The 21,436-nt window shown below is 43.9% G+C and overlaps 1 protein-coding gene across 1 annotated transcript in view; it reads left to right on the plus strand.

Annotated features, from left to right (window-relative positions):
• Window positions 1-212: 212 nt before the first annotated feature.
• Window positions 213-21,436, plus strand: part of GPD2 (glycerol-3-phosphate dehydrogenase 2) — a 98,270-nt gene continuing 77,046 nt past the window's right edge. The window contains exons 1-2 of the mRNA XM_066611997.1: window positions 213-450; window positions 18,050-18,161. Coding sequence (XP_066468094.1) covers window positions 18,060-18,161 — 102 coding nt within the window. The 5' untranslated portion in view covers window positions 213-450; window positions 18,050-18,059. The remainder of the gene's footprint in view (window positions 451-18,049; window positions 18,162-21,436) is intronic.

A 21,436-nucleotide genomic window follows, 5' to 3' on the forward strand; every position in this document is an offset into this window, starting at 1 on the left:
CTGGGCTGGAGGAAAGAAAGCCCCCTCTTACCTCTGCGCCTGGTCCCTTCCCAAACCCCCCGCCTCCAGCCTGTCCTTTTCAGGGTGGCTCCTCTTCTTGGCAGGAGGGCTGTTTACACCCAGCCTCCCGAGGGCGAGCCAGGGGAGCTCCCCACCCCAGCGCGCCTGGGATGCCCTCCCCGGTGCTCTGCAGCGCCAACACGTGCGTGGAAAGGGTGGGACCGCGGGGAGGCTTCGCCCTCCTCCAGCCAGCCAGACGGGGCATTACGGGCATCGGCTCGCCTGCCGGGTAGTGGCGACACGCCTCAAGGAAACGGGAAGGAGCGTGCTGGGTCCCATCGCCGCTCATTTGTGAGCTCCAGCAGGCGACTGCGCTGTGCGTCTTGCACTGCAAAGCAAAAAGCCCCTGCATGGGGACTAACTAGGAGGTCCCGGGCAGCGAGGAGCCAGGTAAGGGGAGAGCTTGCCTGCAAGTGGGGTGGCTGGCCGGGGGAGGAGATCGCCCTGGGGCTACACACGCCCCAGATAGGCCGGTGGTGCGGAAATAGCAACACTCCCCCCCATTGCAGCTGCATCTGGGCCTAGTAGGCTCCTTCCTGGCTCTCCACCTTGCACAGGCCCCCGTGCAAGCGCAGTGGTTCAAGCCCCCTTGCAGTGGTGCAAGCCCTTGCTCCGAAGCTCAGGCTTCTCCAGCGGTCGGGCCCGGAGCGATCAGGCGTCTCCGAGCTGCCCTGCTCGCACTTCCGCGTCGGCTGTCTGCCAGCGCCCGGGAAGCCCGTGGGTAGTTGCGTGCCAGCCAGCCAGGGGGCGAGGGAACCGGTCCAGCTCGCAGGGGGATGCTGCCTGCCTGCCGCACTGGCTCCTCCTCTCCCTCCCAGCCCAGGCGACCTGGGACTCTCCTCCTCGGACAGCAGCACCGGCGTGGCTGAGCGGGATTCCTGCCTGGAGGGAGAGCTTCTTCTCCAGCCGGGGGTTGGGTAAGTGTGTCGCTTGCGCAGCCATCTCGCTACTGGCTGAACTTCTCTTGTGGGCCTGTTGAGATGCACCTCCTTGGGTGGTCACGATGGGCAGCTGGAGAGAGCTTTCAGCAAAGCCTGTAGGGAATGCCAGATCCCATGGAGAGGGTGCCTCTGCCCATGTGCAGAGCGTGCCTTCTTTCTCACTTCGGAACCCCACTCAGCCTGGCCACATCTCAGTTAGGTTGTGTCCAGGGAAGCTTCAGCCTCTCATTGATTTGGTTTGGAAAGTGATCACTGGTTTTGCTTTGTGTCTTTTGTTCTTGGAGGGGTCGGGATGTGAGAGCAACAGGCCTTCCTCCAGTGCTGAGTGAAACAAAAATGCATTTTTCCTCCCTGGTGAATATTATTTTGCACTTCTCCTGTTGTTTACACTCTGTGTGTAATCTTGGATTTGACCAGGGCAAAATTCTCATTGGGTTTCAGATTCCTAGTTTATAGCTCTTGATAGACTATAGTTAATGTTATCAAATGGTTAGATTACCCCTTATCCCAGTGATTTTCAACCTTTTTCATTTTGTGGCACACTGAAAAGGCACTAAAATTGTCAAGGCACACTATCAGGTTTTTGACAATTGACTAGGCACACCATGCTGCCAGTGGGGGCTCACATCCCCATTGGCCCTACTAATAAATTATCTTCCCCCAAATTCCTGTGGCACACCTGTGGACCACTCGCAGCACACTAGTGTGCCACGGCACAGTGGTTGCAAACGGCCGCCTTATCCGAACATCCATAATCCAGACTATTTCAAAATGCAAGCATTTTTTCTAAGACTGATTTTCTGTCCTGTGAACACTACAAGGTCTTGTGCTCATTTCCATGTACAGTGCAGGTACAGGCTGTAAGTTGGATTCTCTGTTCTTTGCTGTGTACCTGTACAGACATTGTTGAAAAATGTTAGGGGCCAGTATGGGTAACAGTGAAAAAAGCAAGCTTTTTTCATTATATTTATGCAATTTCTGTATTCTGAAATCCAGACAACTCCAAAATCCAAAAACCTTCCCATCCCATGCAGTCCAGATAAGGGATACACAACCTATGTTGTGTACAGTAAGACTATCTCCTTCCCCTCCCCAGTTACTCTCTTTAGCTGCAGTACTTTCCACACTTGTCTGGGGAATAAGTTCCATTGAACTCAGTGAATCTTATTTCTGAGTAGACATGTATTGCACTGGGTGTCGGAGTGTTCCATGGGCTCTGGTTAAGTCAAAAAGGCCTAAAATTAAACTGTAAAAAAAGAAGTGTCCACCTGAAAGTCCATTACACTTGCCCAACTCTTCCCCTCCCCCTACTAGAGTCTGATCTCTCAAAATCTGCTCAGATAGGGAGGAATCTTACTTTGCTTCCAGAAGATAGCTAGGTTTGAATTTTGGCAAGTTACGACTTCCGCACCTGAGAGTCAGGAGCAATCCAGAGATCTGGTTTTATCACAAAGAGGGCATGGCTGAGCTGGTGCATTGTGATTGCACAGAGATAATTCAAAATCCTCTGATATTGTCTGAATTAATAGCAGGTAGGAATCTTTTTAATTATAACTTTGGTACTTGTAGCTTCAGTTTAAAATGTTTGTACAGTGAATGCTTCTTAAATACTTATAATTAACTCACTTTTGCCCAGCCCACATGCGCGCACATTTGATTCTTGTTGGGCAACAGTGGGCAGAAATGGCTTAAGTTATGACCCATTAAGGGTGACCCATTAAGTTATGACCCATTAAGGGTGCAGCCCTAACCAACTTTCCCGCACTGACCTAGCTGCAATGTAGCCCCAAGGTCAGGTAACAAACATGCCCTTACCTTGAGGAGACCCCCTTGACTGCCTCCCCACTGCAGGATGCAGTGCACGCCACATTGGCACAGCTATGTCAGTGCTGGAGAGTTGGTTAGGATTGTGCTCTTAATTGATCACATTGACATGGTCTCATGAGCTTTAGTTGAAGTACATTGGTGTAAAGCAGTGGTTTTCAGACTGGGGCCTCACGACTTTTTCGGCAGCATTCCCACTGCCATTGTAACATGGGCAACATCCTTTACGCCAGTGGTTCTCAAACTCTCAAGGAGAGTTTGAGAGCCACTAAGTCTTTGCTGCAGGCAGCAGGGATGGGGGAAGCCTCTTATCTGGGCACAGGGGTGCGCTGCCACTCACCCCTGCCTGCAGCAGCCTCCTCGGGGTTGGGGGAGCCCAGTGCCAGCCTCAGCAGGGCTCCCCACGCAACACAGAGCCCTCCAGAAGACGACCACCAGAAGTGGTGAGAGTTCAAACTCTCTCCTTGAGAGTTTGAGAACCACTGGCTTAAAGGATGTTGCCCATGTTACAGTGGCAGTGGGAATGCTGCCGAAAAAGTCTTCCCATGACAATTGAACGGATCTGTGCATTGATCCAGTAATGTATATTACTTGCCTCCTCAGTCACGGCCATCCCACTGTGAGTTTCTCTGTCCCTTGGACTAGTGGCTTTCAGGAACAGGGAGGGCAAGAAGATTTGCAGCATGATGAGTGCAGTTCATGAGGTCAGTAGTGAAGTCATAGCCAGTGCAGGGGCTGCACACCACAGGGTGGTTACTTTCAGTGAAATTCCTTTGGAAAATGTCACATGTTCTCTAAATAATAGTATTTCATTCATTCATTCATTCCACCTTTATTGGCATAAACAATTCAACAAGAAAACAAAATTAAAACATTCAGGGTAGCCACCAATCACTTATCAGGCAAAGAAATACAGAGGAATTTACACCTCGAATAAATAATAGTATAAGTGCTATGTTTTTGATTACAGGTGTGCATCACTTTGTGACGGGGATACATTCTCCAAACCGCGTTATGCGATTAGGTTGTTATGTGAACATTCAGCCCGGTCTAGTGCTCTTGTCGTGTAAACAGACACTCCCTGCCAGATACTAGCTGGCTGCACAGACTACTGGAGATAGATTGCCTCTTCTTTGCATTAAGAGCCTCTTTGTTGTGTAAACAGACACTCTGCTGCAGGCTGTGGGAGACCTGACTCCATTAAGAGCCTCTTTGTTGTGCTTCGTAAATGTGGTCCGTCCTTAAGCGGGCAGTTGTTAAGCGACGCACGCCTGCCTTTATACCTGGGCAGGGTCCAAGCCCAGGCTTTTCTAGGAAACAGAGGCCGCACCTGCAGATCAAATGCAGGGCTGCTGGCAGAAGAGCTGCTGCACCTCCTGTTGCCATGGTAATGATGGGTGAGGTCTGTGAAACTGGTGGGCAAGAGCAACATAGCCATGGCAACAAGAACATGTGTGCTGGCCCTCCTCCACAGGAACCCTTAAGGGAGACAGGACAGGAAGAGGAAGGATGTAAGTCTTGCTTTCTTTTATTTCATGGCAGGCAAGTTGGAGCTGTGGGGGGACCCCGTATGGTGCTTGGTGTGCTCTGGAAGCTGCAGGAAGAATATGATGAATCAACTCCCCCTTTGCCAAGAGTTGAGGCCTTGGGAAGCAAGGGGTTGGTACCAGACCCAGAGGTCACAACAGGACCAGATATGTTGCTCTTTGGGGTGGGGTTGGATGCCCGATTACCACGTAAAGGCCACTTAAACTTATCCTGTGGCATACTCAGACTGTATGTAGGGCCAGTCATGAACATCTCTAGCCAGGTGATCAGCAGAAAGTACTGTGCTCTCACAACCTCGTAAAAGTCTGAAGGTTGCAGTACATGACCAGGGGTACAGGTGACTTTTTTTAAAACACAGAGCCAGCATTGGAGAAGTTTTCAGACAGCTATCATGTGATGATTGGTTATCATAGTCATTGACATGGTAGGTTTCCAAATAACATCTCATCTTGGTTTTCACTTTCCAAATTGGCAAATTTGTGTTCACATAGCAACTGTGTTCACATAATTTTTTTAAAATGAATGTTTGAATCTGTGCCCGTGTGTCTTTGCAGAACTAGACCTCGTGTTATGGTTGGAGCAGAAAGTTTTATATTACAGCAAATATAACTTGATTGCTTAACAGCTGCCTCTTTTTGCCTTGTGTCCTTAACCGCTCCAGATCTCCAGTTTCAGGACACTGTGATTTTCTGATGTACTGATACTCTTCAGGCAGCTGTGAAGATAATGTGGAATCCTTAATTAAGTTTTCTAGGTGTGTGAAAAATTTCACTCTTTGTAGCTGTTTGTCAACCTCGATATAATTTTTTTTGAGGGGGGGGGGAGATAATGTCACCAACATACAGAATGAACACTCTATTGATAATTGGATATCAATTATTGGAACTTGTTGGATAATTTATTATTGGGATTTGGCTTCATATCGGTTTCTGGGGGAGTCGTTTGCTCATTAACAATCGATGCTGGCAACAGATGTCCATGTACTATACCTGTTAATATGGATTTTTTTTAGTGAATGCAAGCTGCAGGGCTTAGTTTTTGGGTTGATGGATTTTTGATTTCACACAGTAATTGTCCAGCTAATTTTTTCTTTTTCGTTGCCCTCACAGAAGGAGATTACATTCTACACAACTTAATGTTTACATAGAGTGAGGGACAGTGACTCTTCAGCAGTGCTGTCCAAATTTTATAGTACTCTCCATTGAACTGAACTTGACACTGAAAGTGTGCTGAAGCCACCTACTAGGAAGGGCATACGCACGCTTTTATAGAAGCTTCCTCTTGTTGGAGCCAACAGAGGGCCCAATCCTAGCCATCTTTCTAGCACCGGTGCAGCAGCAATGCAACCTGGAGATAAGGGATCAAATGTTCCCTTACTTTGAGGAGGTCTCCCAGACTGCCTCCCCTACACAGGAAGCAGTGCATACCCCATGGGCACAGCAGCACTGGCACTGGAAAATTGGACAGGATTGGGTCCTCAGACATTCAGAAGAACAACAACTGAGAATACAAATGGTGGATAGCAAGTCTGACAGTTCTCCTATGGAAATGGGAATATATCTCCATGGGAAATATATCACTGTACTGTTCAGTCAGCACTTTAAGAAGTGTTCAGACGTGAACATTTGCTTCCTTTGGAAATATATTTCTGTTGTGACTTTAGGATGGGTTAGTTTCCATGAGTCTCCTAAAAGGTGTACTGTCAGTTTTATAATTTCATTTTGCCAAATATTTTCAAGGTGATCCTTGTCACGTAGATTCAGGTTGCACTTTTGTGCCCTATTTGTTGTGGCTCCTGCCTGTGGCCTCCCCCCCCCCCCATTCCATTTTAATCACCAGTGGTTGTAAGGTTGAGGTTGTTCATGCATCTTTCTGAGTTATGTGTAGTTTCCCTGATCTTCCTTATGTTTGCCTCTGATAGAGTTGTAGGGGCACTATGCTGTTTGGGTGCCTTTCCTTACTCCAACACTTTGGTTGTTCTTTTTTTTTTGTTTTTAAGTTCACCTACAGCACAATAGATGAAAAATGGATGTTTACACTATTTTTGGCACTCCTAGGCTGCAATCCTACCCACACTTACCCAGGAGTAAGTCCCGTTTACTATCATTGTTCAAAGCATATACATAGTAGTCTGTTAAAAGTACAGATCCGTAACATTTCCCCAAATGCAGTCACACACTATGGTAGCATCAAATCTACTATATTAAAAATGAAATAATGAAATGAATGGGGACCCACCTGAAATTGACTTGCGACCCACCTAGTGGGTCCCAACCCACAGTTTGAAAAACACTGGTGTATAGGATTGCAGCCCTATACTTTTTAGTTACAACAGCATAGCTAGGTAGTGCAGTGTAAATGTTTATGGAACCCTTGAATACATGTGAATGATGTGCCACTAGAGTTCTGCTATAGCTGCATGAAGCAAGCAGCATGAAAGCACATTGTATTACTCTGTGTATACACCCTGAAATTCTCTTCTAACTTTCTGCCCTTGTTGAAAAATCTTGACATACCTGCATCTTATTAGGCTCAAGCTCTGATCCTGTACACAGTAACCTAGGAATAAGTCTCATTGAACTAAAAGGGGTTTACTTTTGAGTAGACATGCATAGGATTGTGCTCTCAGTGCAGGGAGGTAGATTTATGTAAAATAGTACTGTGAAGCTCTTCTTAATGAAATAATTTGCTAAGGGGGAAAATGTATAAACATTTGGGCTTTCTGAGGCTATTATATTATTTACTTAAGTGGGTTGTATTGTGCCTTGTTTTCATGCACCATATGTTTAGCTGAAGTCTCTGAAGCCCCTAATAGAAGCTATCTGAATTGAATGCTTGTGACATCACACCTTATGCATTCTTATGTATTGGAAGGTATGTTACTAGTTTTTCTAGGTTTGCCATGGAACAGGAAGGAGAATTCTAGGAGCAAAGAAGCAACTTCACCTAAACCCTCACATGAGTGCAAGCAAAGAGTTGCTTTGGGTGTGAGGTGGGTGTGTTGCCGATACTGTTAAGATTGCCCTCATTGGTGACCTTAAGATATATGTAGGTAGTCATCAGCAGATCTGATTATAACTTGGCAAGAGGCACTTTATCACATGGTATTCTTCTTATATTTAGCAGGGAGTGAAAAACGGTCCCTTTTCACCCCAGCACTGTGCCTTTATCGTTTCAGGACTAAGGCAGCTTATTGCAGGGGAAAAAAAAAATCTTTTATTAGTCCATTTTGAGCTTGTGAGAGCAACTGAAAGCCATGGCAACCCAACATTAATGGAAACAACAGACCTCGCAATATTTCTTGAAAATCAGTATGGAGGCGTGCTTGGGTGTCTTAAAAGGAAGCGCACCCCATCATCTTAGGGCAATGGCTAGGAAGACCCTTTCCCATCTTTGCAGAAGTTTTTATGCTTCTTCGCTGGCCAGACTTTCCTTAGAGTCTCCTCCCTAGATCTAAACCATAGTAATAGTGGTCCCTGGAGGAAAAAGTGGTGTTGACACCTCCTTCATGTCCCTCCTCAGTCACTCATTTAATTTGGGTGAAGCAATCTTTTTAAGAAACACTTGCAGCCAATCTTATTTCTGGTTGTAACAATGGAGGGGACAAAATAGGCCAATATCATTGGGTGGGGGGTTTAGTACTTCTACAGTTTCACTCCTAATTGTGGTCTGCTCTGTGCTCTGTTTTTAATGGGAGAGGGAAAGCTTCCATTGAAAGCCAATGGAAGATTTTTTTCTCCAGTTTAAAAATGTGTGTGATCAGATCAGAACTATGGTGTAGGCAGCATTCGAAGCTCTTCCTATCCAGCTACAGTTTGTCATACATGCCCTGCATGATGTTTACTGGAGGAGGTCGCTGCTGGAAGATATATCTGTGTGTTTAGGGTCACATCTAGTTTGTCCCTAAGAACTTTTGGTCACAACACAATTTATTAAAAGATTAGAATCAAAAGTTGGTATTCTATAACTGCAGCAGTTTGTTATCTCACTTCTGTTTTTGGATGCAGCCAAATCAGGAAGTTGCTTTACCCTACATGGATGCAGTTACACTAATGCTGTGCTCTGATGGTGACAGATGCTCTGAAAGTGAAATACTGGGTCTGGGTGGATTTGTCTTGAGATGACATGGAACCCTTGCTGTTACCAATGTATTGGTCCTTAGTCTGCAGCATTTTAAAAATTTGTATACAGAAATAATTGTTTGCAAAGGAGAGGTGAAGTTGTATCGTAACCCAGTATCAGAGACTTGGGGTGCATGGAAGAGGCTGTCCGTCAGGGCTGTTGGCTTTTGCAGTGTCTTTCCGCTGGGGAGGGTCAATTCCATGAAACTGCATTGACTGTGGAAACCTGTGCTTATTGGAAGCTATGTTTCTCAAGCGATGCTATGGTAAATATCAAAGTCTGTATTTTGTGAGAGCTGTGATATATGTTGGAGCACAATTAAACTTTGAATCGAGGGTTCTATATGTTAGGAAATTATATTTTGGGGTACATAGTAATGACAGTTGAGCAGCTTAATGAGGAATTCTGTGTGCCCCCAAAAACTGCATATGTGCCATTACAAACACAAGTTGTTAAAGTAGTAGGAAGTGATTTCATCCAAGATATTCTGTTTTGCTGATCTCCCCCCCCCCCCTTCTGTCTTTCATTCTTTGGGACTGATGTGGCAGCACAAGTTTGCATCAAGCCCCTTTTTGAAAATCATGTGATTGATGCTAAAGGAAATAAGTTCAGACTTTGTCCTTCATTTACAATCAGTACTGTTACCTTTTAGTTTGCTTATGATAGATTGTTAACTAAGGGGCAAAGTTAAGTAATCTCCCTCTATGACTTTCATTATATTACACTTGCAATTCTGCAGACACTTACTTGGGAGTTCTGTTACACAGGTTTACTTCTGAGTACACATGCATAGGATTACACCAGGGCTGTCCAAACGTTTTGTCGGGAGTGCCACATCATCTCTCTGACACTGTGTCGGGGGCCAAGGAAAAAGAATTAATTTACATTTCAAATTTGAATAAATTTACTTAAATTTACATAAATGAATATATTAGAGATGGAACTCATATGAATGAATGATGGTCTTGCAATATTTTATGGTCTATAAAAGGCCTTACACAAAGCAAGGCCGACCTTTCCTTCACTGCTGTTGCTGCATCACAGATGTGAAACAACAAGCAGTGGAGGGAGCCCTTGTCCCACAGCTCACGCAAGAGGTTGAACAGTCACCCTCACGCTGAGAGCAGTTGCGTCAGGCTAGTGGGGGCTCTAGCAAATCTTCGGAGAGCCAGAGGCTCTTTGGAGACTGGGGGCTCCCTGCGGGCCGGATTGGGAGTCCTTGAGGGCCACAAGTGGCCCCCGGGCTGGGGTTTGGGCACCCTTGGATTACACTATCAGTTCATATCTGCAGAATTGAGGTCCAGCTAGAATCCTTTTGTTGGCTGTCTTCATATTTGGATCTGTGCAAGGTGCTCATTGTGTTAAGGATGAGTGTGATAACTGCGCGTGTCATGAATATTCTGTATAGTCCCTTGAGATGCTTGCGCTAATGGTACTTTCATTCATTTGCTTGTTTGAAGTCTGACTGTCATGACCAGAAACATAGAAATGATAGAAGAAATGGAAAGCAGTCTGGCCTACTGCTGTTAGATCGCTGTCCTCAATGACAGCGTTTGGAGTCTTCTATTCATAACCTAATGCCTGTTGATGCAACATTTTTGTCCTTGTCTGTTTTACAAACCCTCTTGCAACAGTGCAGTCTTAATGCTGGTTTTCCTGCTTCAGTTAATGGCACCTTGTGTGTGGAATTGTTGGGGTAGAGCCACACAGCTCAGCTGCATTTGTTGGAAAATAATGTTTGAAACCCAAGGATACTGTTGCACACATTTGTGATCTTGGAATAAGAACGTAAGAAGAACCTTGCTGGATCAGGCAAAAGGACCATTTAGTCCGTCTTCCTGTATCTCACAGTGGCCCACCCAGTGCTTCTGGGAGCACACAGACAGCCAGATATCCTGTTGCCACTCTGTATCTAGCATTCAGAGATAGGCTACCTTTGAAAGCCAGAGGTTGCCTGCAATCATCATGACTTGCAACCTGTGATTGACTTTTCCTCCATAAATCAGTCCAATCCCCTCTTAAAGGCATTTAGGAACACACCCTGTTGTATTCCAGGCATTCTACATATTAATTACATGCTGGATACTCCTATTCCCTTCCTGCTTTGAATAAGGACTCAGTGCTGCATACCTGCTGAGGTGGGGCTATGTTGTTAAGGTAGCCATTTTCAACCAGTGTGCTATGGCACACTGGTGTGCCGCGAATGGTCTGCAGGTGTGCGGCGGGAGTTTGGAGGAGGGTCATTTATGAGTAGGGCCATTGGGGGATGTGAGCCCCCACCAACAGTATGGTGTGCCTTGTCATTTGTCCAAAAACTGATGGTGTGCCTTGTTTGTTTTACCATGTCAGTGTGCCATGAGACAAAGGTTGAAAATCACTGTGTTATGGTATCGGCAGTGATGGTGGTTCTCATGATTTTACAGTTCACATTGAATTTTCATGCGAGAGATGTACATTTGCTCTGTTTTAACAGAGTTAAAGCTCTGTTTTTCAGTCCTGATAGCTACAGTGTCATTTTAGTGGCTCATGCAGTCAGACTTCTGCTCCTCTGGCCATCCAACATTCTAGTTGTAAGTATCAAGACTTTTTCAAAACCAAAGCTCCAAGCTGACTTATGGTTTAAATTGGACCTTCTAACTTGTTACTGCCAAGGCATTTGTGGCGCACCAGCCATGCACGGAGGCTCAGCAGGAGCTTCCTGCTCTTTGGGATTTCAACATGGTAGGAGTAGGTGTGAGATGGAAGGGAGAAAGATGCCACAGACCTGGCAGGACCCAACGTATGGCTGCGTTCAGGCTGATTGATCACAAGCTGGTGCGGGTCAAGTTTAAATCTATTGAATTCTGATGTTGTAAGGAAGGTGCAGTCTTCTATCCACAGCCATGAGGCCATGTGTTCTTTCCTTGAAAGGAAAACTTGAATGCACAGCAAAAATGCCCAAAAGTGGTGTCGTGAAGATACAGTGTAAAGAAGCGAGAAAGGTAGTGGATAGTAAAAAATGATATATTGATGCAAGTAACTTTTTAGCTTTACAGGAGCTGGCTTTCAGTTAAATAGTCTCCATATTATGACTTGTTAAACATTCCCTGCTATATCAGACATTATCCATTGCTGAGGGAGGGGGGAAAGTAGGGGGGAAAAAAATCTAAAAATCTGAACCTGATCCTTTTCTTTTAGAGTCAGATGTCAAGCTGCTTCCTTCCCTGGTGTCCAAATGCAATCTCTTTTTAATTAAAAGGAGGGGAAAAGCCAATTGCCTGACTTGTGCCCTTGGTTGATAGGAACGAAGAATACAACTTGACTCCCTGCAAACAATTCATTTTCAAGAAAATTCCAAATGGCATTGGCTTGCAGAAAAGACATTTTAGTCATTATGGTTAAGCAGTTGTCTGTGTAGATACCTAACCTTCTTTTCTTTTAACTCACTAGACGTTTTGCTTTCTTACGAAAGCATCTCAAACATTCTTCCCAGCTTGCATCTATCACAGCCCTTTCATTTTTGCAGCCAGGAAGTTTGAAACAGTAAAGGACATGGCTTGCTTTATATAATTTTTAGAGATATGTCCACCTGTTTAATCCACTCTTGTGCTTCTTTCCTTAAAGTTGGCTTGTCAGTGAATTAGGGCAGTTAGTTTTAGTGTGACATTGAAGCACTTACTTATTGCCTGTTGTTTTGTTAGGCATGGAGGCTCAATCAGTGGTGGGACTATGCTGTGAAAAATGTGACCAATAAACTGCTAATATAAAATTGCATCAGTAATTTGACTCATAAGCAAACAGTTGTAGTACTTTAGTTTATCTGAAGTATAGTGAGTTGGAAAAAAGAGCTCTTAATAACGTAAAAAGAGACCTGCTGGATCAGACTCAGGGCCCATCTAGTCCAGATTCCTGTATCTCACAGTGGCTTACCAGATGCCTTAGGGAGCACACAAGACTTCAAGATACTTGCATCTCGCTGCCACTCCCCTGCATCTGGCATTCTATTTACCCTCACGCACGCCCCAGCGAAGACACCACAGCGATCAATTTTTAATGCATGAAGCCTACTGTGAATATCCCTCCCTTGCCAGTCTGGGGTAGGCAGAAAAACTGCCATCCACATCCAATTCGGATGACAGAAAAATATTCCTTCTCTGCACTCATGATGAGTGACTAGCTAATCTCAGACTGTACATGCCCATCATGGCTTGTAACCTGTGATGGAATTTTCCTCCAAAAATCTGTCCAATCTCCTTTTAAAGGCATCCAGGCCAGATGCCATCATCACATTCTCCGACTCTCCGTGAATCTATTAAGATGAGCATCTCTTGTAGCTGCCAAGTGTATGTTTGTTGCAGGGCGGTAGATAAATATTTTGCACTGTAGACACTAGCAGTAAACTTTTATGTAGGTACTAGCCTTGTGCAGGATTTGAGAAAAAAAATATTCAGTTTTTTAAGCCATCTGGCATCCAGAATCTAGTTCTGCTGTTGGATTTGTAATATATAGTTCAACTTGACTTGATAGAGGTTTTAACGATGTGGTTTATTTTATTACTGTGCTAAGTTTGTATTAGCTTGGAGCACACAAGACTTCACGATACTGCAGTTTCAAGCAGCTTATGAGGGTAATGAGTGAGAGATGTTGGTTGCTCAGTAGTAGAGAGCATGTTCTAACTGGGTTCAATGTCTGGGAGCAAGCCTGGGAAAGACCTGTGTCTGACACTATTCATAGGAGCTTGCCGAACAGCACTGACTGGGTAATGTAATTCAGCTCCTTTTAAAAATACAGGTAGCTGGAACATTTCATATTTGAATGAAGTGGGATGATGAAGATGCTTGCATTCTTGGGAGGTATTTACATCTTCTATGGATGTATCCATGGCCTTTTCTCACTGTTAAAATATTTTATGCAATATTTAAGTAAGGTGTTCTTACTTGTTACTCCCTCATCCCAAACATGGCAGTATTAGGGTTTGTATGTATATCTAATTTCAAAGGATATGGGGATGCTGAGCTGCTAGATGTGGGGATACTGTGCCCCTAGATCTGTGGCACAGAGGTCTTCCTGGGAGACAAGCATGTATAAAAACCATTTTTGTGCAGTGGTTTCAGATATGACTTAAGTGAAACATAGGGAAATTTTTGAGAGGGGAATCTCTGTTTGGAAAGCAAGGGTAATTTAAAGCCAGTATTTAAAGTTAGAATAATAATGATCCATAGTTTGAGCTCCTGCCTTGGCAAATAGAATTTTTTTTTCCTTTTGCATATTCTATGGGAAGTCTAATTTTTTTCTTAGCAAGGTTCAACTGACATGTGTAGGTGTTGCTTCTGTAGACGGTTCCCCTCTGTTGAGTAGGAATAGTTTCCAGGCAACCAAGCAGATAAACTTTTTGAAATTGGAAGAGGAGTTTGGGGGAGGGGCCTTCAGGCTGACATATGACATATGTATGAGTTGGCAGGTAGACTGATATACATTCTTGTGAGCTAGTAAGTTGTGGACTCTTTACAAATGAGGCTATTCTATAGCTCCAATAAGCTGCAAGAAAAGGAAAGACTATCTTTACAAGAAGTCTGTACGGTCTATCTCGAAGCATGAAAAATGTGTTCTATAACTTTTTGTATTGATCTTTAACTTTAGAAATGGTAGTGCTTACAGTATAACCCTGAAAGCTCTTCAGAGAGATTCTCTAATGCAGGGGTGTCCAAAGTTTTTGGCAGGAGGGCCACATCAGTTCTCTGACACTGTGTCGGGGGCTGGGGGGGGAAAGAATTAATTTACATTTAAAATTTGAATAAATTTGCATAACTTTACATAAATGAATATATTAAAGATGAACCTATATGAATGAATGAGGGTCTTGCAATAGCTCAATGCCTATAAAAGGCCTTGCACAAAGCAAGGCTGGCCTTTCCTTTGCTGCCACTGCTGCATCACAGATGTGAAAGAGCAAGCAGTGGAGGGAGCTCTCATCCCACAGCTCACACGAGAGGTCAAACAGTCGCCCTCACGCTGAGAGAAGTTGCATTGGGCCAGTGTGGGCTTCAACAAATCTCCGGAGGGCCAGAGGCTCATTGGAGACTGGGGGCTCCCTGAGGGCCGCATTGAGAGGCCTCAAGGGCCACAAGTGGCCCCCGGGCCGGGGTTTGGGCACCCCTGCTCTAATGTATAATACAGTCTTTCTCAAACTGTGGGTTGGGACCCACTAGGTGGATTGTGAGCCAAGTTCAAGTGGGTCTCCATTTCAATATTTTATTTTTAATATATTAGACTTGATGCTACCCTGGTATGCGACTGCATGTATGTAGAAGTTAACTATACCCAATATATAAGCGCACATTTGTATGTATCTGGAAATTTATTTTTATTGTTCCAACATTTCTGCCTTAACTGTATATAAAAATATTCAAGACAGTGTACAAATAGCACAAAATTAAGTAACATAGTTTAATTAAGTAAAGTTGTTTGAAATTAAAGTGGTTCAAAGCAGCAGTTTTTAAAATCCTGTCAGACTAATAATTTATGAATAAATAGATCATTATCTAGTAAAAGTAGGTCTTTCTTTGCAGAATTTAGTTGCAGAGGCAAGAGGAAGAGACATGTGCAGCTCTTGTTGGTGTTTGACAGTGTTTTGAAGTGTGCATGAAATAAAATTGTGGCTTGTGGTGGGGGAGAGGGTAATTCTGGAGTTTTACAAACCCCGCCTTGGAGACATTTGTTTGCATTGGAACACATGTGAAGAGCAATGCTAATATATCTTGTTAAAATAGAAGCACTGATTGGAAGCAGCATTACCTCCTCCTGCATGTAGTTAAACATCTGTATGAAGTCTAATTTATTCTGGTGGGATTAGGGAGATGGATGTGTTAGAAATGGGCTAGGTGATTATAGCTATATCTGACTACAGAAAAATCAACGCAAAATAATTTTCTTGTTGCTTTTGATACTTGTGTAGATGTTCCATCAAATTCTGCCTACACCCCACAGAGCAAGATAGTTAGAAGCATAACATTTGGTGCTGTATTTACTCACAGAATGAGTAGATTTGACATGAAAATTAATATGCTCACTGGTGAATTATTTTGTTCCATCAACATGAAACCTGAGGGAGGAACTCTTGAAGTATTCCAATTACTGTATTGTGTCCCAATTATTATTCATCTCCTGGTAACTACCGAAGCAGGATATTTTGGGGCTGAAGTACGGTTTTGGATGTTTTCTTGTTAAATAATTTGGCATCTGAATTTGGGCTGTTCAATAGTCTGATCTCTAGCCCTTTTCTTTCTTCCAAGCGACCAAACTGATTTTGCTGCCTTCAGCAGCAGGTTACGCAGAAGCCGTTTCTTTCCTTGTCATCAGTAATTTTCCTCAGTAGTGGTGTTAAATGGTACAAGTCAAGATTTCATCATTGTTACCTGCCGTGTGAGGCAGTATGGGCTACTGGTCAGCGAGAGGTGGAGCAGTTCACAACCCACATCAAAACTAATGCATTGCCAACGAAAGCACCCAGCTTAATCTGCTGAACCACACTTCCTGCTTCAAGTTCACAACATGACATCACAACATGTTTGCTGCTATGTTAAGAAGGGTGTTGCAAGATGCTATGATAGCTCAAAAGTTTAGGACAGTGTTTTTCAACCAGGATTCCATAGGAAGCTCCTAGGGGTTCTGTGACCACCTGGAATTCTCGTGCTCTGTCCTTGTCTGTCCACAGGGCAAAGTGCTGGTCTTGGAATGGAAGAAGAAAGCAGAGTAGTAAAGACTAGAGTTTGTGGTCTGTCTAGCCTGCCACTTTTCCTTGTTACCTTTTCTTCTTGTGCCTGCTTTGCCTTTTCAAAAGGCCTCTCTCCCAGGAAGGAACCAGCCTGATGAAGGAGCAGCAGTTGCAGCCACTGCATGCAATAAAAAAGAGCTGGCTCAGAAGGGAGAGGGAAGAGCCGTTACCCAAAGTAAGATGCCCAAGCAAGTGAAAGGTTGGGAGAGGTAGAACAGAAGTTTGAGAGGAGTGGAAAGCTGTGGTGCGGAGGGGAGAGAGAAAAAGATAGGGAAGGGATGGGGGAAGGAGATGAAATACCAGCGCAGGGAGAATAATGTTTGCAAGGTACTATGAACATCTGACGGTGTTTAAATAGGTTTTAATGAGCATATGAGTCTACCTTGTAGTGTCAGAGCATTAGTCCAGCATTGTCTGTACTGGTTAGAAGCAGCTCTCCAGGATTTCAGATCGATGTGGAGACTTCCAACCCAGAGATGGGGGTAGGGAGAAGAGTGCTTCTTTATGGGAAAACACCTTCAATAAAGTGGGGCAAAGAAGGAGAGGAGACACAGAACCAGAAATAAAAGCAGCAATGGGGAAAACTAAAACTTGGCATGAGTTGTGTTTGAAAGAATATGTCCTCTGTGTGCACTATAGTGTGCTAAATTAAACACCAGTTATTAGCAATCCAACCTCAAAACAATGAAGCATGGGATGGGCTTTCTCAAATGGGTAAAGAGGAAGGGACTTAACTTTCAAATTCAGTTTCTTTCTAACTAAAACTTATATTCTAGTTTCTTCTTGGCTTGTTTGTGAAGGACATGGTTTGGCTGTGGGGGTGTGGTTTGGTAGTGGAGTCGAGGCAGTTCCTCACGATGTTGCAATATGTTATAGGGGTTCTTAAAAATAAAAAAAGTTGGAAAACATCAGTTTAGGATAAGTGGAGACACTAACAACCATGTCAATCTCCTATATTTTATGGGCATTTGGTCTCAAGATTATATAGCACTGCACGTAAAGAAGTAGTGTGCCCCGATTGGACTGAGAGCATTCAGCTGTGGGTACCTGAAGGCAGGGAGCTTCCAACTGCACTCCAGGATGCTGATAAGATCAGCATAGTGGTAGACCCTGGACTGTCTTGATCCATTCACTACCAACAGCCTGAAGCCATGGGCATGTAAGATCGTTCCCACTCCTCCAGGAGAGGGAAACTGGGTCACACCCTCTCCCCAGCATCATGACAATGGCTTGGTGCCCTGGGCCTCACAGGTTATGTAGTAAAGCTACCTGGCTGAGACTAAGCAGGTCTAGAACCAGTCAGTTCCTGGGTTTGTGACCACCTGCTCATTCTGTGTATGATGGATTGAGTGCCATGAAAGAAGAAAATCCAGATATGACTGTAAAAAAACATTCTTAAGACTGGGGCAACACATTTGCATGGTGTTTTTTTTAACCTGCAATTTTACCATGATCAAAATTTTAGCTGTCTGTGAGCCTTGCTAATCATTACTCAAACATTAACTATGTAAGCAAGTTACACAAGCTTCTTCGTTGTAACAGCTTTGATGTGAGGTTAAGAAACTTCTTGGTTGGCAGAGTGGAGTATTCTTTCCTGAGCTTCTTGGAAGAAGGGTAGGATACAGGTAAGGTAAAATAAGGGATTTTCACAGCATCAAATGGTGTGGACAACCAAAAAAAATCTTTCTCCCCTTTTTGTATTTTTTCTTTGCACATTTTTCTCAGGTTTCATATTTCTGGTTTGAATGAGTTTCCTTTCCTGACTTCTAACATGAAGAATTCTCCAATTTTTCTTTTCTAGAATTTAAAATATGGCATTTCAAAAGGCACTGAAAGGAACTATCCTCATTGGAGGAGGTGCTGTGGCAACAGTTTTTGGCCTCTCGCAGTTTTCTCAGTATAAAAAGAAGCATGTAAGTATTGGTGATTTTTTAAATATGTGCTAAATCTTTGATCAGACTGCTTAGCTTTCTTGTTCCAAAATGGTGTAAGATGTTATAGAGCAGCGTTCTTCAGCCTTGGGGTCAGAACCCCAATGGGGGTCACAAAGCTTCGGTTGTGGGGTCCCAGCAACTTATGGGAATGAAAAACATTGAAGATCACTGGATAGAGCACCACCAGGTAAAGGGGAAGGCATCTGGTATACCCTTTCAGGTCCCAGAAGATTGTGACCCAGTTCTGGAAAATGGAAGTGAAATGATGTGAAGGTTATCTTCAGAGTGCATAATTTGTTAAAAGTCTCAGGTAGTCACAGGCAGCATTTAGAAGTTATTTACTAGACAAGTGCAAGTGATAAGTACTTGAGGAAGGAGTTTGGTGTATCTGCAGGAAATTGAATGTTTAACACACTTTCTCTTATACTGCATTATAATTATAAGTATGCCAGATGCCTTAGGGAGCACAGAAGACTTTGAGATACTTGCATCTCGCTGCCACTCCCCTCCATCTGGCATTCTATTTAGCCTCACGCACCCCCTAGTGAAGACATCACAGTGATCAATTTTTAATGCACGAAACCTATTGTGAACATCCCTCCCTTGCCTCCCTCCCTTGTCTGGGGTATGCAAAAAAACTGCCATCCACATCCAATTCAGATGACAGAAAAATATTCCTTCTCAGCACTCATGATGAGCAGGGACCAGCTAATCTCAGACTATACATACCCATCAGGACTTGTAACCTGTGATAGAATTTTCCTCCAAAAATCTGTCCAATCTCCTTTTAAAGGCATCCAGGCCAGATGCCATCACTACATTCTCCGACTCTCTGTGAATCTATTAAGATGAGCGCCTCTCTTGTAGCTGCCAAGTGTATTTGTTGCAGGGAGGGTAGATAAATATTTTGCACTGTAGACACCAGCAGCAAACTTTTATGTAGGTACTAGCCTTGTGCAGGATCGGAGAAAAAAAATTCAGTTTTTTAAGTCATCTGGCATCCAGAATCTAGTTCTGCTGTTGGATTTGTAGTATATAGTTCAATTTGTCTTGATAGAGGTTTTAATGATGTGGATTATTTTATTACTGTGATAAGTTTGTATTAGCTTGGAAGGGCCTGTATTGCAGTTTCAAGCAGCTTATGAGGGTAATGAGTGAGAGATGTTGATTGCTCAGTGGTAGAGAGTATGCTCTACCTGGGTTCAATCTCTGGGAGCAAGACTGGGAAAGACCCGTGACTGACACTATCTAGAGGAGCTTGCCAAAACAGCACTGATTGGGTAATGTAATTCAGCTCCTTGTAAAAAATACAGGTGGCTGGAACATTTCATATTTGGATGATGAAGAAGCTTGGAAGGAGGTGTTGTGCATTCTCGGGAGGTATTTTTGTCTTTCTATGGGCACAATCCATGGCCTTTTCTCACTATTGAAACATTTTATGCCAACCAAGAAGTATCTGCAGGAAATTGCATGTTTAACACACTTTCTCTTACACTGCATTATAAATTGGTTTTGTTAGCTGGCCATCTGAGAACTTACTAAATGGGTCTTTTGCCTGATCCAGCAGGGCTTTTCTTATGTTTTTAAGACGTCCCATCACTCTTGGGTCCTGCTCCGAAAATCTGTGTGAATATAGGTTGTTTTGTGGGAATGGACTCTATAAGATTATCTTGGAGTTTCAGTTGGTGATTAGGGAGGGGCCATAACTCAGTGGAAGAGCAGCTACTTTGCATGCAGAAGATCTGGTTGGCATCTCCTGGTAGGGCAGATAAAGATTTCAGTTGTGAAACCTTGGAAAGCCAATTCCTATCTGTGTTGACGATACTAAGTTAGATGCTCTGACTTTGTAGAAGGCAGGTTCCTGTGTTCTTCCTATGACTGGAAGTGTGCCTCATGCTCCCTCTCTTATCCTCCTTGCCACAAAGGTAACAGATAAACCAAGAGACTCCTGTGTTTAACTGAATATAGAAATACTCTTGCCCTGTGGGACAGACTCTTTTTTGCAGCCACAATGGACATGGCTGTTCTTCTGAATTGTATATCCACATTTGCAACTGAGACTTCGGAAGCTTATTCTAATTTGCTTAGTAGTACTAGGTTAAAATATGACTTCTTCTGCAGTTGCTATATACTAACGCTTCACCAGTTTCAACAAAATTATCAGATGGGCTTAATAAAATGAATATATATGGTACCTGTCATCCTTTGAATGATGCACAAACACTCCCTCATCTGCTGGAAATGTGTGTTTATTGTGTCTTGGGGGGCAGTTCCTGCCAGCATAGGTTATAACACATAGTTTGAAACTTTCTCACATGTTCCTAGTGTTTGAACCAGGAAGATATGAGGCATTGGGTGCCCCCTGAGCTGCCTTTGAGTCTGGAGAGACCCACTGCAGCCCATCTTCTTCAGCTGGGCACTTCCAGGTTGAAGCAGAGGGCCTGAAGCAACTTTCCTCAGAGCTTGTTGTGTGGTTATGGGGCTATCAGGACTTTCCCTGCCCCCTCTGCTCCACCATCAGTAGTTTGGTTTTGCAGGTTTACATTTGTGAGGCTTATTAAGAATCTCAGGCTGCAATTCTAACCACACTTTCCTGAGAGTAAAACATAAGAACAGCCCCACTGGATCAGGCCATAGGCCCATCTAGTCCAGCTTCCTGTATCTCACAGCGGCCCACCAAATGCCCCAGGGAGCACACCAGATAACAAGAGACTTCATTCTGGTGCCCTTCCTTGCATCTGGCATAGCCCATTTCTAAAATCAGGAGGCTGCACAGAGACCCATTGAACAAAATAGGACTTACTGCTGAGTAGACCTGGTTAGGATTGTGCCCACAGACTCTTAAGTCTCTGACATCAGATGAGTAGAACCAGCATCTCTGGTTCTGCTTGCAGCATATAGAGACAAAAGGCCTGACAAAAGCATGTGATTCGTATACTCCCACATGTTTCTGACTTGCACATTCATTTTGCAGCATTGTCCCCGTATAGCTACTGCCTCCGCACACCCAATCTAGGACAGCAGGTGGAATATAACTGCAGGGACTGACACAAAGCAGGACAACCCATTTACAGTGTTGACATATCTAAGCTGTGGGCATGTCTGGCAGCCAAACTGTCCTCTTTTTAATAATGCCTGCCAATCACACAGTTGATGGGGAGAAAGACCTTCGCATCTGCAAGATGCAAGAAGGGATGTTGCCCCAAGATGCACTCTAATTGGCTACTCAGTGCATGAGGTCCGTGGCTTTTTCT

Source organism: Tiliqua scincoides, chromosome 1 (genome assembly GCF_035046505.1).
Source record: "Tiliqua scincoides isolate rTilSci1 chromosome 1, rTilSci1.hap2, whole genome shotgun sequence".
In the NCBI taxonomy this organism is placed as follows: Eukaryota; Metazoa; Chordata; class Lepidosauria; order Squamata; family Scincidae; genus Tiliqua; species Tiliqua scincoides.